This window comes from Mesoplodon densirostris, chromosome 11, assembly GCF_025265405.1.
Source record: "Mesoplodon densirostris isolate mMesDen1 chromosome 11, mMesDen1 primary haplotype, whole genome shotgun sequence".
Classification (NCBI taxonomy): domain Eukaryota; kingdom Metazoa; phylum Chordata; class Mammalia; order Artiodactyla; family Ziphiidae; genus Mesoplodon; species Mesoplodon densirostris.
The window spans coordinates 14,266,452-14,282,952 of NC_082671.1; the positions used below are offsets into that span (position 1 = coordinate 14,266,452).

Consider the following 16,501-nt stretch of genomic DNA (forward strand, 5'->3'; position numbering starts at 1 on the left):
AATTACTTGGGGAATTAGATTTCAATGTATGAATCAGGGTAGAGGGAGGGCACAAACATGCAGAGCTAGCAGGGCATAATGTATACAGTAAAGTGTTCTAATCATAAATGTATTGTTTAGTTTTTACATACCTATATAAGTGAGTTTCAGTGTAATTTGATTTACATATTTGTGTTAGTGGAATGTCAAATATTTACATTTTAAAGTTTGAGAAGGAGAAAAATAGTTCTTAGTCTGCCATTTTGTACTTGTGAAGCAGTTTGCTATTACAAGCTTTTCATATTGGTTTCTTATGTTATTTATCGCTATACAGTAAATTACCGCAAAACTTAATGACCTAAAACAACAATAAACATTTATCATGTCACACAGTTTCTGTGGGTCAGAAATTTGGGAGTGGTTTAGCCGTGTGGTTCTGGTGTGGGGTCTCTCAGGAGGCTGCAGTCACCTGCAGGTTTGACTGGACCTGGGGATCCACTTCCAAAGCATCTCCCTCCAGTGTTTGCAGTTAGTGTTGGCAACTGGTGAGAGCCCTCAGTTCTTGGCCATGTGGACCTCTCCTTAGGGCTGCTCGAGTGTCCTTATGACATGGCCTCTGACTTCTCCTAGATCCTAGATAGTAAGGCAAAAGCCTCAATGTGTTTTATTACCAATTGTTGGAAGTCACACACTGATATTTCTACAATATCTTATTGGTCGCAGAGGTCAGTCCTATTCATTGTGGAAGGAGCGTGAATATTGGGAGATAAGAATCACAGAGGGTGATTTTGGAGGCTGACTACATTGGTTTCCCTTATTCATTGTGTTATTTATTTAGCTTTTTTTTTTTTTTTTTTTTTTTTTTTTTTTTTTGCGGTACGTGGGCCTCTCACTGTTGTGGCCTCTCCCGTTGCGGAGCACAGTCTCCGGATGAGCAGGCTCAGTGGCCATGGCTCACGGGCCCAGCCGCTCCGCAGCATGTGGGATCTTCCCAGACCGGGGCACGAACCCGTGTCCCCTGCATCGGCAGGCGGACTCTCAATCACTGCGCCACCAGGGAAGCCCTTTAGCTTGTTTTTGTATATAGTTTCTTCTTTTTTTTTTTTTTAAGATTTCAAACATTCAAAAAAGCAGAAGGTCTAATATAAAGAACACCCATATATACCAATCACCTAGACTTAAGAGCTGCTAATAATTTGCTGTGTACTTCGGCAGTTTTTTTTCTGAAACATTTTAAATGAAAAGTACAGACATTGTGACATTTCACTTATAATTTTTGCATCTTTAAGAAATAAAGGTATTTTCTTGCAATACCGTAATACCATTGTGACAATAACCAAATTTTTTAAAAATTTATTTATTATTTATTTATTTTTATTTTTGACTACGTTCGGTCTTCGTTGCTGCACCAGGCTTTCTCTGGTTGCGGCGAGCGGGGGCTACCCTTCGTTGTGGTGCCCGGGCTTCTCATTGCGGTGGCTTCTCTTGTTGTGGAGCACGGGCTCTAGGCGCGTGGGCTTCAGTAGTTGTGGCTCGCAGGCTCTAGAGTGCAAGCTCGGTAGTTGTGGCGCACGGGCTTAGTTGCTCTGCGGCATGTGGGATATTCCCAGACCGGGGCACGAACCTGCGTCCCCTGCATCGGCAGGTGGACGGACTCTCAACCACTGCGCCACCAGGGAAGCCCAGTTTTCATCATTTTTCAACTGAAAGATTCCTAACTGATGGAACCTGTGGGATCAGTTGGGAACCGCTGGTTGAAAGCATTGCTTTTTGCTCTCATGTGTGGGCTTACATTTTGTATTATTCACTTCCTTTCCTCCCCAAGCTTTTTCAGGAGAGGAACAACCTATTTACTGCCATTGCATTCCTCACACCGTTTAGCACAGTGCCTGTACTGAGGAAACGCTAAGTGGAGAGGCCGTAGGACTTGCATGGGGGCACTTTGTTCCACCAAGGATTTATGTTCATCTAGCTACATAACTGCAGCCACCAACTGCTGCTAAGCTTTTGAGGCTGATAACCAAGTGATTATGGGAATCCTGGGAACAAGTGGAGCTGAAATAGCCAACTGAGGACTGGACCAAACAGTATTTTAGGTGCCACAATAAACGATTGGGTTCTCCTTTCAGTGTCCAGAGTAACCTGCTGACAATAGCTAACAAATCGAGGAGTATAATTGACAGAAATAGCAGCTGATTACTAAAGAGCAGCAATAGTTGAGAAATGGCTGATGTCTCAAGGAGGTATGAAGGATAAAAAGAAAGTGAGGAAGCTTTAAAATCCTGATGTGACACTGCTGTGCGAAGCCAGGTGCAGGAACGCACACACCTTGTCACATGAACCCGAACTATCTTCCTCTGTGATGATGTATTCTGAAAGAGTGTATAACCCATGTAGCTGGGGATGCAAGACCGCCTGATGGAAGAGGAGTGTAAGCAGAGAATAGACAAGACCGGTGCAGAGGAAACCAATTGGCAGCTCAAGTTGGCCTTCAACTTGGTGCCAGCAGTCTAACTGAAGTATTTCAGAGGGTGTAGTAAACTCATCACTCACCTGGGCTTGGATCGGTAACCTTAAGAATGGTCTGGTTGGTGAATGTATGTGGGTTGGGACTTAGAGATTTAGGAGCAGAGTTGCTGTGGGGAGATACCATAGTAGCAAGGCTTTGTGGGCTGTGGCAGTATAAGCTGCTAGGTTGCTGCTAGGTTGCTGCTGTTTTAGTTTCTGGACTGTCCATCTGGATTCTGCGCTTACACAGTAGAACGTTAGAAGAGTTGGCTAATGCCCAGTGGGGACATGGATGCCCTGGAGGGCTCACCCAGGGTTTATTGGATGCTAGACTAGACCTTGGGAAGAAGACTCATTCCAGACCCCACCTGCTGGAAAAGATGAGGCTCCCAGCACACTCTCTATCTTGTATCTTTATGGCTTAGGACCTGGGCAAGGCTGAGTCTCCTCACTTATGTAAATTGCGTATCTTCTTAGCTTGGCTGGATCTGGCATATACTGACCTTCAGGGTTCCTTTTTTTTTTTTTTCTTTTTTAACAAAGTTAACCAAGGCTAAGGTTGAAAGACCAGACATGATGAAGTTGATACTTCACCAGTTTCAGTGTCTGTGGTAAAAAATAAATTTCCTGTGATGCAAGGGGTTTATTGAGCACCTATTTCTGTGCTAGGCACTTGTAACTGATTCCTGGGAAGCTGCAAATTAGAATTGAAAATAAACAACACAGAAATAATAGACATCTGGGTGCCTACAATAGGAAGGGGTTCTCAGTAATAGACTCTGGGATTAAAAATGTACTGCACAAGAAAGGTGTGGGGTGGGAGGAATTGGGAGACTGGGATTGACACATATACATTATTGATACTATGTATAAAATAGACAACTGATGGGAACATACTGTATAGCACAGGGAACTCTACCTTATGCACTGTGGTAATCTAAATGGGAGGGAAGTCCAAAAGGGAAGTTGATATCTGTATGTTTATGGCTGATTCATTGTGTTGTGCAGTAGAGGCTAACACAGCCTTGTAAAGCAACCATACTCCAATAGAAATTAATTAAAAAAATGTACTGCACAAGTGCATATGAAGAAATGACTGGAGACAACACTAAGGCACAAATTTGGGTGGTACAATTAAATGTAAAAACCCAGAAAGAATGAGAAGTAAAAACATGGGAGGTTTAATTTTTCTTTTCCAAATTTGGGCAAGTCTTGATGAATTATCACAATTGATTTTTCTCCATTGAGAACAAAGGTGAAATCAAAGTACAACATAAACCTCCTATCATGGAGTTGTCATTGGTGTTACACATTTTAGGAATATTGTACAGAAGTACAGGAATGTCCCTGAAGACAAATGGAAATGATGGAAAGGCTACGAAGTAGGTTTGCAGGGAAAATGATCTCTGTCCCCACTGAGACTTAAATAGGAAAAAAAAATAATAAAAAATTGTGAGAGGAGTATTTGAGAACAAATTTATAACTGAAAGAAGGGCCTGAAAGCCACCAAAATGGCATACTAAGAGGAACACTGGGATTTTCTTCTTGGGAGAGTTTTCAGAAAGGAGTATCATCACCTTCCAATTGTGGCTTCACGTCTTTTCTCCCCAAAGGCCCGTGTACTTGAAACCCCTCCTGGCCCCATAAGAGAAGCTTCTATGATCCTGATGAGATTGTGTGCCTTAGAATCACTTCTCCTGGAAAAAAAGACGCTAAAGGGTACTCGAATAAAATATTAAAAATGGTGAAGGATATAACAAAGGCCAGTCAGTTCTTTCTTTTCCCCAGACCCCATAATAGGAGAACAAGGGTTATTTGATGAAATTAAGGAGTAGCAAATTCAGTGCTAATAAAATGGGATAGTCCCTTATATAATTCATTACCATGGGAGATCACAGAGGCAAATTCTGTGGCTGGATTAACTATGGGGCTGGATGATTTTGTGACCACTAAAGATATTTTTACCAGTGATACTGTGGGAGAAGTAATCCTGTCACATTCTCCCAGAGATGGTTTGCAGGGACCTCTCTGTCAAGTGGTGTCTGAAACATGTGAGGGCAGGCCTCGTGGGTTCTAACCTTTGGTGAGGAGTTGTACTAAAAATTAGTTTTTAAGGGGAATGTCCTCAGGTATTCCATTCCTGTCTCAGTCCCACCTTCTCTTGTGGAGATCCAAAAGCCTTTAATCAGAAGCAATTGGGGTACAGAGTTTCATTATACAAGTTGAGGAATTCCTGGAGATCTTTTGTATAGCAATGTGACTATAGTTAACAGTGCTCTGTTGTATACTTTAAATCTGCTAAGAGAGTAGATCTTAAATGTTCTCAGCGTACATAAAAAACAAAAAGAAAAAAGGATACAGTAAATGTGTGAAGCAATAGATAATGTTAATTAGCTTGACTGTGGTGATTATTTCACCGTGTGTACATTTATCAGGACATACACCTTAGATATATACTATTTTTATTTGTCAGCTATACCTCAACCAGGCTGGGGGGGCAAAGTAAGCAGTAAAAAAAAACAAAAATAAGAAGAAGCAATTTGGAAAGACATCGCCCAGATCATTTCTGGTCTTTGGGAACCCTTAGTTTATTTCTTGAATGCCACCTGTGTGTCAGGTACCTTGCTTGGAGTTTTAAAAATCTGTTGGGGGGCTTCCCTGGTGGCGCAGTGGTTGAGAGTCCGCGGAGCGGCTGGGCGCGTGAGCCATGGCCACTGAGCCTGCGCGTCCGGAGCCTGTGCTCCACAACGGGAGAGGCCACGGCAGTGAGAGGCCCGCGTACAGCAAAAAAAAAAAAAAAAAAAAAAAATCTGTTGGGAATACGAACATCTGGACAAATCAGTGCTATTCAGAATGCACTAAAGATGGACTGTAAGTATTGAAAGCATGGAAGCACAAAGAAGCAAAGGAATAGCTCAACCTGTGTAGTTCAGGGAAGGTTCACAGAGAAGGTGGCAAAGGAACTGTCAGGATAACGGAGGGCATTCCAGGCGGAGGGAGCAAACAACACACACAGGTCCAGAGACAGAACACGATGTGACGTGTCAGTGAACTCCCAGGAGTTTAGGAAGGCTGTGCCTCAGGGTTGGGGTGGGTGGAGAGGGAGAAAATGGCACGTGAGAGAGGATGGAGCCTGATGGTGAAGAGTCCGGGGGTGGCCTGAGACCTCCCTCCTGCAGCAGGGCCTGGGGGTGGGGAGGGGAGCTTCTAGGAGGTGTCATGTGACTGATTAAGGACCACCCCTCAAAGCCTTGCCCTACCGCCTAGGCTTCCCTCTTTTGGCCACTGTCAGCAGTGGCTTGGCGGTCAGCCTTGTATTTCACGCCACTCCTTCAGTAATTTTGACTGTTGGCAGGGAAACAATCTTTACCAGGAACCTAATCACCATTATTAGTAGTTAAAAAAAAAAAGACCTCTCCAGCCTTTGGGTAGAGAGGGGTTGTTACAGGTCTTAGATAAATTGGGAAGAGTCTAGCGTGTCTGTCTGGTCTGACTCTCTTGGGCTCTACCTAGACGCAAATCAGTCTTTGGGTGGAGAAGCAGCAGATTTCATGTCCCTGACCATAGACTCCCATTTCCTCTGTGAAGATGGGTCAGCAGACAAGCTGGAAAGCATACAGTGTCTTCAAGGAGCAGATGGATTGAAACATTAAAAATCTGTTTTGTTACAAGATTTTGACTAACAAAATAATTTAACCAGAAAAAAAAGCGCTCAAACTTTGTTCCTTCTTCAGTGATATTTATTTATTTAATTTTTAAAAATTCTTTTTTTTTGGCTCCACTGCCCAGCTTGTGGGATCTCAGTTCCTTGACCAGGGATTGAACCTGGGCCATGGTAGTGAAAGCTGGGAATCCTAACCACTAGGCCACCGGGGAACTCCCATTCTTCAGTGATACAAGAATATCATTATTAATCACTCAGACTCTAATTTGGAATTTCTATACTGTTAATATTGATAAGAAGAATTGAATGAAAATGAGAGAATGTCTTTGTAGAAACTGGTTTTCTTGGTGGTCTTATCTTTGAGGTGGATGCAAATACTTTATTACTATTATGATATGTGTTGTTACATAGTACAGTATGCATTCAGCAGTTTTCTCCATCACATTGTAAAGAATTGTGTAATTGTGACATGTTTCCTAATGAATCACCTTTCCCACGGCAGTCTTTTTTTTTCTTTTTTTTTAAATAAATTATTTATTTATTTTTGGCTGCATTGGGTCTTCGCTGTGGTGCACGGGCTTCTCATTGCAGTGGCTTCTCTTGTTGCAGAGCACGGGCTCTAGGCACGCGGTCTTCAGTAGCTGTGGCTCACGGGCTCTAGAGCGCACGCTCAGTAGTTGTGGCGCACGGGCTTAGTTGCTCCACGGCATGTGGGATCTTCCCGGACCAGGGTTTGAACCCGTGTCCCCTGCCTTGGCAGGTGGATTCTTAACCACTGCGCCACCAGGGAAGCCCCAGTGCACTAATTTCTAATACACCTGGAAAAATTCTCCTTTGAGGAAAGAATGGGCTGTATCCTATCAGCATCTAGTAGTTATTAATTTTATCAGCAAGGAGGTAGTGATCAAGGATTCCTTTAAGCCCCAATATGAATTCACCTGTGTGTTTATTAACCGTTCATTCTCCTGGACTGGACACTCACAAATAAGTCTCTGCTGGCAGAAGTGAGGCCCGTGGCATGAGTAGCACATTTTCCTCCACGGTTAGACGTATCTGTGTAATGAATCAGTACAGGTTCTTCTAGTTCCAAATGTACTTGATTGTACACGGAGTAGGCCTTTTCATGGCTGGGCTTCCTTCAACGAGGTTAGTTATTTGTAGTTCAGCAAAAAAGAAATAGAAGGCTTAAAAGAGCTTTGCTACTTAGTGATAAATCTATCCTTTCAAGGACCATGTAAAAGCAGGTGAATATGTTTAATAAAACTTTTAAAGTGTTCTTCTTTTGCCTTTAGACCTTAGCTGGATCTCCAAAATACAGGTGAATCAACCGGCAGTTCTGAGGCGTGCAGAACAAATCCAGGCCCGAAGACCCGTGAAAAAGGAGTGGCAAGTAAGGGCTCTTCCTGAGAATTCTCTCCCTGTAGTTTACAGCCCTGGTCCCTTCCCTTCCCTCAACGCCACGAGATTGAATTTTGCTCAAGATGCATCTAAACTTAAAAGATTGCAGCTGTCCATGACTTATTTTAATAATTCATATATGATGATGATGGGTTGGAGAAAGATAACACATTTATCCAAACAAGTTAAAAATCTTATCACTCTTGAGTGGCAAAGCCACAAATGAATTTGAGGCATCTTTATTCATGAGTGAATTAAATGGCATATTTTCTCAACGTATTTATTCAGTTTCTTAGACATACCTTCTTTGGTTGGCTTCTATTTTAATTTTAAAACCGTAACACCTAAACCTGGTGTGTCCGCTGTTGAGGCCCTGAGGTATGAGTTGACCTTCTTTGACCATCATGTTTACCATACTAATTAATTTTCCTAAATCATTTTTCAAAATTCGAAAAGTGATGTTTCATAGAGTACTTGTGGTCAGCATATTCTTCAGTGTGTACCAACGAAAGACGTGCTATGCATCTCAGGACTAAAAGGAATTCAGAGTCTGTTTCACAAGTGATTGAATCCTTTAGGATGACAGGTCACATTTTGCTCATCCTTAGAAATAATCTGATTGAAAAGATAAAAGGCATTCATCAGAATGAGTTGTGAAATATGAATATTGTTTAAAAATTATAATTGGATTAAATTGAAAAAACACAAAAAACAAAGAAGATGGAGACTCTTTTTACAGTGTCTCATTCCAGACCCCAGGCTGGAGGTAAAATGTACGATAGAAAATCTTGTTCCCAAGTTCTCCCCTAGCGGGTGGCCCTCTGAGGCTCCTTGTGAATGAAATGGAAAAGTCACATGTGGGGAGACTTGATCTATTAGGGATTTCAATTTGGGTTATCTATGGGAGAAAAACATTTATAAGCTATTTTCTCCCCTTTTATTTTATTCTATGTAACATTCATTTTTTTGGTCACTCTTGAGCATATATCAGAGCATATGCCTTAGAACAGCATAGACAAGAGATTTTAGCACCCATATGTGCCTAATGGTTCTTTACTAACTAACTGGGTTGGAGATTAATTATTTTTTTAAACCTTGTTTTTAACTTTTCTTCAAACCAGGCTGCTTGGCTCCTGAAAGCTGTTACCTTTATAGATCTTACTACACTTTCGGGCGATGACACATCTTCCAACATTCAAAGGCTCTGTTATAAAGCCAAGTATCCAATCCAGGAAGATCTCTTAAAAGCTTTAAATATGCACGATAAAGGTAATGTGTACAGTCTGTCTGGTGTTTACCTTTTTTACAATAACAGTCACTAAATCTAAGAGGGCTTAAGATTCAGCTGTTAAAATGATGGTAGCAATAAAATCCATGATAGAATTGTGTATATAGAGAAATAATTGAGATTCTTCTCTGAAAAGCAGCAGAGGAAGAATCTGAGTCTCATTTTTAGGTCAGTTCTTTCCCATCATGGATTAAAGTTGCCAGTATTGAGTTTCTTTATTTTTCTTTCTAGTTCTTCAGTTTTGGAAGTTTTCTATCTAGTGACTCTCAAGTACTGATTCTGATTCCCTAGCCACATATGAAAAAGCCAGGCTCATTACTTAATAATCACACCTCATACATAAAGTATTTTCTGTGAGTAAATGAAATACTTTTGAGAATAAAATACAAATGGGAAATATTGCAAGCTTGTATATGAGGTTAGATCTTTTGAAAAAAAGTTACACTCACTCTCTTCGTATACATGAAAGAAAAGACTTTCTAAAGTTGCCGTAAGTTTAGAACCTTAACATTTTAGAAATGGAGGAGATTTTAAGAGTCAATGCCCTTGTTTCTAAATGAGGAAACTTGAGACCTGGAAGGCAAAGTGGTATTTCCAGGACAATGTGTGTTGTTACTCAATGGGCTGGTTTTAGGAACCAGATCTAAACCATGAAGGGATCCTTCGTGGTTCCCAGGTGCCTGTCTATAATGAATGCAGCTAGAGATGCTGCATTGGCCCAATGCAGGTATTTTATCCCAAATAGTTTGTAGATAACTTATAGACCTAAACAAACCTACAGCTTTTGAAAAGTAGTATTTTTCTTTTGAGTGACAATAAAACACCTACCATTTATACCACTTAAAAGCAACAGCTTTATATGAGTCTTATGCTATTGTTTTACAGTGGCTATTTGATTTTTCAATTTAAGATCTTATTCCTCAAAATGAGGGCTTCAGATCCAGATTTTATTATTTTCTGCAAAAGAGGGAATAGAATTAGTTAAATGTCGTTTTGCTAAACAGGTGTAACTTGTTTTATTGCACTTTGCAGATACTATGTGTTTTACAAATTGAAGGTTTGTGGCAGCCCTGCATTGAGCAAGTTTATCGGCGCTGTTTTTCCAACAGCATTTGCTCACTTCATGTCTCTGTCACATATTGGTAATTCTTGCAGTATTTCAGACTTTTTTTTTTTTTTTTTTTGCTGTACGCGGGCCTCTCACTGTTGTGGCCTCTCCCATTGTGGAGCACAGGCTCTGGACGCGCAGGCTCAGCGGCCATGGCCCACGGGCCCAGCCACTCTGCGGCATGTGGGATCTTCCTGGACCGGGGCACGAACCCGTGTCCCCTGCATCGGCAGGCGGACTCCCAACCACTGCGCCACCAGGGAAGCCCCTCAGACTTTTTCATCATTGTTATATTTGTTATGGTGATCTGTGATCAGTGAAGTTTGATGTTACCATTGTAATTCTTCGGCATTTTTTAGCAATAAAATATTTTTAAATTAAGGTATGTACGTTTTTTAGACATAATGCTATTGCACAGTTAATGGGCTACAGTATAGTATAAACGTAACTTTTATATGCACTAGGAAACCAAAAAATTCCCGTGACTCGCTTTATTGTGATATTGGCTTTATTGCGGTGGTCTGGAACTGAACCCGCACTATCTCCAGGGTCTGCCTGTACTACCCTGTAAGGTGCACTTACATTTTTCTTCATCCGCTGTCCTGTTTGAATGCTGTAAAAACCTGGATTTTATTATCTGCATGAAATAAAATAGTTTCATTGGATCAAGGCCACCAAGTTTACTATTTAGGAATTTTTTTACAAATGGCACTATGTTAACCTCCAAGAACAATGTATCAAAAATATTTTATTCTAGTGCTTGCTTTGGCAGCACATATACTAAAATTGGAACAATACAGAGATTAGGATGGCCCCTGTGCAACAATGACACGCAAATTCATGAAGCGTTGCATATTTTTTTAAAAAAAAGAGTTAAACATAAAACATGACACCGTAAAACTCCTAGAAGAGAGCATAGGCAAAATATTTTCTGACATAAATTGTACCAATGTTTTCTTAGGGCAGTCTCCCAAGGCAATAGAAATAAAAACAAAAATAGACAAATGGGACCTGATCAAACTTGCAGGCTTTTGCACAGCAAAAGAAACCATGAAAACAACAACAACAACAAAAACAAAAAGACAACCTATGGAATGAGAGAAAATATTTGCAAATGATGCAACAGACAGGGGTTTAATCTCCAAGATACACAAACAGCTCATACAACTCAACAACAGAAAAACAAACAACCCAATTGAAAAATGGGCAGAAGACCTTAATAGACATTTCTCCAAAGAAGACATATGGATGGCCAGTAGACACATGAAAAGATGCACACCATCACTAATTATTAGAGAGATGCAAATCAGAACTACAATGAGGTATCACCTCACACCAGTCAGAATGGCCTTCTTCAAAAAGTCTACACATAACAAATGCTAGAGAGAGTGTGGAGGAAAGGGAACACTCCTACACTGTTGGTGGGAATGTAAGTTGGTGCAGCCACTGTGGAAAACAGTGTGGAGGTTCCTCAGAAGACTAAAAATAGAATTACTGTATGATCCAGCAATCCCACCCCTGAGCATATACCCAGACAAAACTATAATTCAAAAAGGTACATGCATCCCTATGTTCATAGCAGCACTATTCACAATAACCAAAACATGAAAACAACCAAAATGTCCATTGACAGATGAATGGATAAAGAAGATGTGGTACATATATACAATGGAACACTACTCAGCCATAAAAAGAACAAAATAATGCCATTTTCAGCAACATGGATGCAACAAGAGATTATCATTCTGAGTTAGAAAGACAAGTATTACGTGACATCACTTATATGTGGAATCTAAAATATGGTACAGATGAACCTATCTACAGAACAGAAACAGACTCATGGACATAGAGAACAGACTTGTGGTTGCAAAGTGGGAGGGGATGGGGGAGGGATGGACTGGGAGTTTGGGATTAGCAGATGCAAACTATTAATATATAGGATGGATAAACAACAAGGTCCTACCTTATAACACGGGGAACTTTATTCAATATACTGTGATAAACCATAATGGAAAAGAATATTAAAAAAAAGAATGTCTATGTGTATAACTGAGTCACTTTGCTGTGCAGCAGAGATGGGCACAACATTGTAAGTCAACTATACTTCAATTAAAAAATATAATAGAATTTAAAAAATATATATTTTATTCTGTAACTGTGATGATGAGAAAATGATCTATGTTGTCAAGAGCCAGAAGGGAATGTGGAAAGTAAAAACCTTTTAATTTGTTGCAGCATCGTAGGGAAATTATTTTTTCTCTCATTTTGATTTCTGCCAATGTTGAAGTATAAATAATAATTAAAAGCATATTGTGTGACTTGAACTTCACATAAACTAGGCTGTTATGATTTCTTTCTTCATAGGCATTACTACAGCTGCCGTTTGTGTTTATCCTGCCCGGGTATGTGATGCAGTAAAAGCACTGAAGGCTGCAGGCTGTGATATCCCAGTGGCATCAGGTAAAATTTGTGGCTTCTGTTGTCGTTTTATTAACATGTTTCCAGTTCTTCAACTCAGACACTTCGGGGTATTATCTCTGTGGTTTTATACTACGATTTTAATTAGTTTTATGTATTTAATTGGTTGTATTTATCTATTATTTTCAAATTTATTAATTGCCTGTATTATATATATATGTATTATATATATATTATATATGTATGCCTATATTATATATGTATTAATTCCTAAGAATATAGAACTGTATCTCTGTCCTTAAAGGAAACTTAGCTGTTTAGGAGGAATAGTCAAGTTTTAAAAAAAGTTGTAACACAGGACATGTAATATTATTTATATGTAAAATATAACAAAGATATGCAGAAGGTACAGTTGTAACTCTGAGTGGGTAGTGATTTATTCTGCAGAGGTTGATGACACTCAGTGGGTAGGCGGATGCTTCATAGAGGAGATGGTAAGACCCCTGCATTGGGTCTTAAGGTTAAGGACGAGTTTAGAGAGTTGATAAGCTAAGAAATGGCATTTTAGACAGAGGAACTAGCACATGTGAAGGTGCAGTAGCACAGTTCAGGGAACTGAAATGGGTTTGCTGTTGTTGGATCCTAAGGTAGGACAAAGGCGGAGCTTGGGGGTTGAAGCTGGAGAGGTAGATTGGGGCCAGATCCCACGGGGAAACCATACCAGGCCGTGGCATCTGGGTTTTATTTTGGTGACGGGGAAGATACCAAAAGATGTTAAGCAGAGATATACCATGATCCGCCTCATGACGTAGTTAAGTTAGGGGGTGGTAGTGGACAAATTATAGAGGGGTGAAATGGAGTTAGTTAGACTCATCACAGGCCACGTGGGAGATGATGAGAGCCACCCCCAAGCCTGAAAGATAAAGAAAAGAGAGTGTGTTCAAGAGTTTTTGACTTAAGATAGATGTAGGGACTTACCTGGTGGTCCATTGCGTAAGAATCCGTGCTCCCAGTGCAGGGGGCCCGGGTTCGAACCCTGGTCATGGAACTAGATTCCACATGCTGCAACACAAGGCAGTAAAGATCCAGCGCAGCCAAATAAATAAATATTAAAAAGAAAAAAGAGTTACTGACTTAAGATAGATGTGGTAGGAGAATGAGGCATGAGGGAGGGAAAAGTCTTACTAAAAGCTTCCCTGTATGTGTGTGTGTGTATTTACATATGGATAGATACCTATAAAATTAGATTCTCCTTTTAAAAGATATTAGAGGAGTATCCTGGTGCTTTAAAGAAGGAAGCTAAGAAAATCATTATTTTATTAGGGATACATCAAAAGAAACAGACTATACAGTATTTATACACAACCTATTTGTGAAGATTCCCAGAGTATTTGGCAGCTAGCTACACCTTTATCAACCTTCATTTTTCATTAGCCTCAGTCAATTCAGCTTTTCCTTTATACAACAGGGAAGCATGCTTTCCTCTAAGGTAACGTACCCAAGGAATTTAATAACATCAAGGAAACATGAAAGGTTATCTTCAGACACAGGAATGGAATTAATGATGAGCATGTTAAAAATGTTAATACTTTTTCCAAAGTGTCATTGTGTGTTTATTTTCCTTTTGTTTATGCATGGCCCTGCTCTTCCCAGTTTACCCCTGCCCCAGTTTTGTGGACGAATTAGGTGCTTTTCCATCGTGCAACATCTCCCCTTTATTCTCATCTGCTTGGCTGTTCATTTTAAAATGGGCAGTGGGAGGAACCTATATTACAATTTGGTTACAACAGCTCTAAATGTGAATGAGTAAATCATGACAGTGATAGCCAACTTGGTCATGAGTAGGATCCAGAATTAACGAGTGTCCATCAAGACAGGGCTGTAGCTACTATCTTATGACTTTCACTTTGACGATGACATATCTTCTTAATTGCTATTTACTTAAAGCACCCCCATGAGCATCTCTGTAGCAACTTAATTTCAGGTCTTCCAAAGGACATAATACTAATATTTATCCTAACGTCAGTACTATATAAAGTTGCATTCAGTTTCTTTACACTTCACTTTGCAAGGTAGGCATGAAGTTCTGAAGTGTCATTCATGCTTTGGTCTAAACGCTAATTTTTTTGGTCTGAAATTCTTTGATGAGATACTGACCAATTGAAATTTGTCTCCCTCCCTCCCTCTCTCCCTCCCTCCCTCCCTCCCTCACTACCTTCCTTCCTTTCTTTTTTTTTTTTTTCTTCTTTCTCTACTAGTGGCCACTGGCTTTCCAGCTGGGCAGACTCATTTAAAAACACGATTAGAAGAGATCAGATTGGCTGTGGAAGATGGAGCTTCAGAAATTGACGTGGTAATTAACAGGACCTTGGTGCTGACAGGCCAGTGGGAAGGTAAGTGCACACACATCCTTACCCAAGAGGGAGACTTGGTTCTTCCCTGGTCAGTCAGATGGCAAGGATCTGATAAGAGGCAGCATGGTGTGGAAGTCACTGTTCTAGATTACAAGTCACTAGATCAGAGGGTGAATTGAGAAAACTCAACCAAGATTGCTCATCCTGCCCACCTGCATGAACTTTTTAGATCCCTTTAGGTGATTAGTTATTTCCATGCAGTGGATTATTAACTTTATTCTATTCTCTACTGTTTTGCTACTCAATACAAAAATCACTCCAGGCAAGTCTTTTATGCAGAGTTTATTTTAATATGATGGAGGAAGCTTCCCTTTTTTATGTTAATCTTTGTGGATTTGGAGGATGTGGGATTATTAATTAGTCTGCTAAGTCTGTTTTTACTCCTGTTCTTGAACGTAGCTCCTCTGGGTATTATTACTTATTCATCTTCGAGATTCATGATTTACTATCATGTCAATTACAATAGGACATTTCCCATTCCAGTAACAAGCTATTATTTTTTTGAAGGAATTGATTTTACCTCTGCCTTAAATGTATTTTGTATACTTAGAGATTGTTGATAGCTAAAATAAGTACAATTATGTATTTCAAAAAAATCATTGTAACAAGTAGTTTAACTAAAAATTTTTAACACAGTCATAGGATAAAGCCAGAATAATGTGTTGTCTCTTTAGATATGTGAATATCAAATAATTGGCATATTTTATTCTAATTACAAAGGTTATACCTTCTTGCTGTTAAAAACAAAAGTTCTAACCAGTAATAAAGAAGTGGATGTTCCACATCATCTCATCCCCTACAAATAACCCTTGATAACACTGCAGTGCACAACTTTCCAAACTTTTTTCTCTTCATATACACACATGCAACTCCCATCCTTCTGTTAAGTTTAAAATCAAAATTTTTTAAAAGTGAAAAAATTAAAAATAGGATTATATTTAATGTATTTTTTCTTAACTTACCTATTGGTCTTGCCAATATCTCATAGATATCTATGACTATCCATCAATCCATCTATCTCATCTTCTGTAAATTCTAATTCCATTGTTTATCCATTAAGAATTGCTTTTGGTTATAGAGCAACAAAGATTCAGTCAGTGGTTTAAACGCTCAAGGATTTACTCTCTCACATAAAGTTGGGAAGTAGGTATTTCAGGGGTTTTGTGAAATACAAAGTTCTTGGAGACCTGGACTACTTTTATCTTCCACTTCCAAAGAGTGTGGCTTCTGTCCTCATACTCAAGGACACTCCATTGTCTGTGATGGCTTTTGAAGCTCCAGCTTTTACATTCATCTCCCAGACAACAGGAAATAGGGGCTTGTCCTGTCCCCAAATCTCACACACCATCTTTGCTTACACCTCATTGGCCCTAAGTGAGTTCCATGGTCAGGCTTGGCTGCAAGTGAAGCTGGAAAAGGTAGTCTTTTGGCTTGGAATATTAGCTACATTCCCATACATTCTTTTTTTCTTTTTTTTTTTTTTAATTTATTTATTTTTGGCTGCTCTGGGTCTTTGTTGCTGCGTGCGGGCTCTCTCTAGTTGCTGCAAGCGGGGGCTACTCTTCATTGTGGTGCGCGAGCTTCTCACTGTGATGGCTTCTCTTGTTGCAGAGCACGGGCTCTAGGTGAGCGGGTTTCAGTAGTTGTGGCACACGGGCTCAGTAGTTGTGGCTCATGGGCTCTAGAGTGCAGGCTCACTAGTTGTGGCACATGGACTTAGTTGC

General features: G+C 40.0%; 1 protein-coding gene and 1 non-coding gene across 2 annotated transcripts in view; both read left to right on the plus strand.

Annotated features, from left to right (window-relative positions):
- The window catches only part of DERA (deoxyribose-phosphate aldolase), a 113,598-nt gene that overhangs the window by 25,175 nt on the left and 71,922 nt on the right, over positions 1-16,501 (plus strand). Inside the window, exons 2-5 of the mRNA XM_060112765.1 lie at positions 7,444-7,541; positions 8,671-8,818; positions 12,310-12,405; positions 14,622-14,756. Coding sequence (XP_059968748.1) covers positions 7,444-7,541; positions 8,671-8,818; positions 12,310-12,405; positions 14,622-14,756 — 477 coding nt within the window. The remainder of the gene's footprint in view (positions 1-7,443; positions 7,542-8,670; positions 8,819-12,309; positions 12,406-14,621; positions 14,757-16,501) is intronic.
- LOC132499708 (U6 spliceosomal RNA) lies at positions 10,702-10,805 on the plus strand. The gene has a single exon (XR_009533935.1). It is a non-coding gene; the product is annotated as a U6 spliceosomal RNA (small nuclear RNA).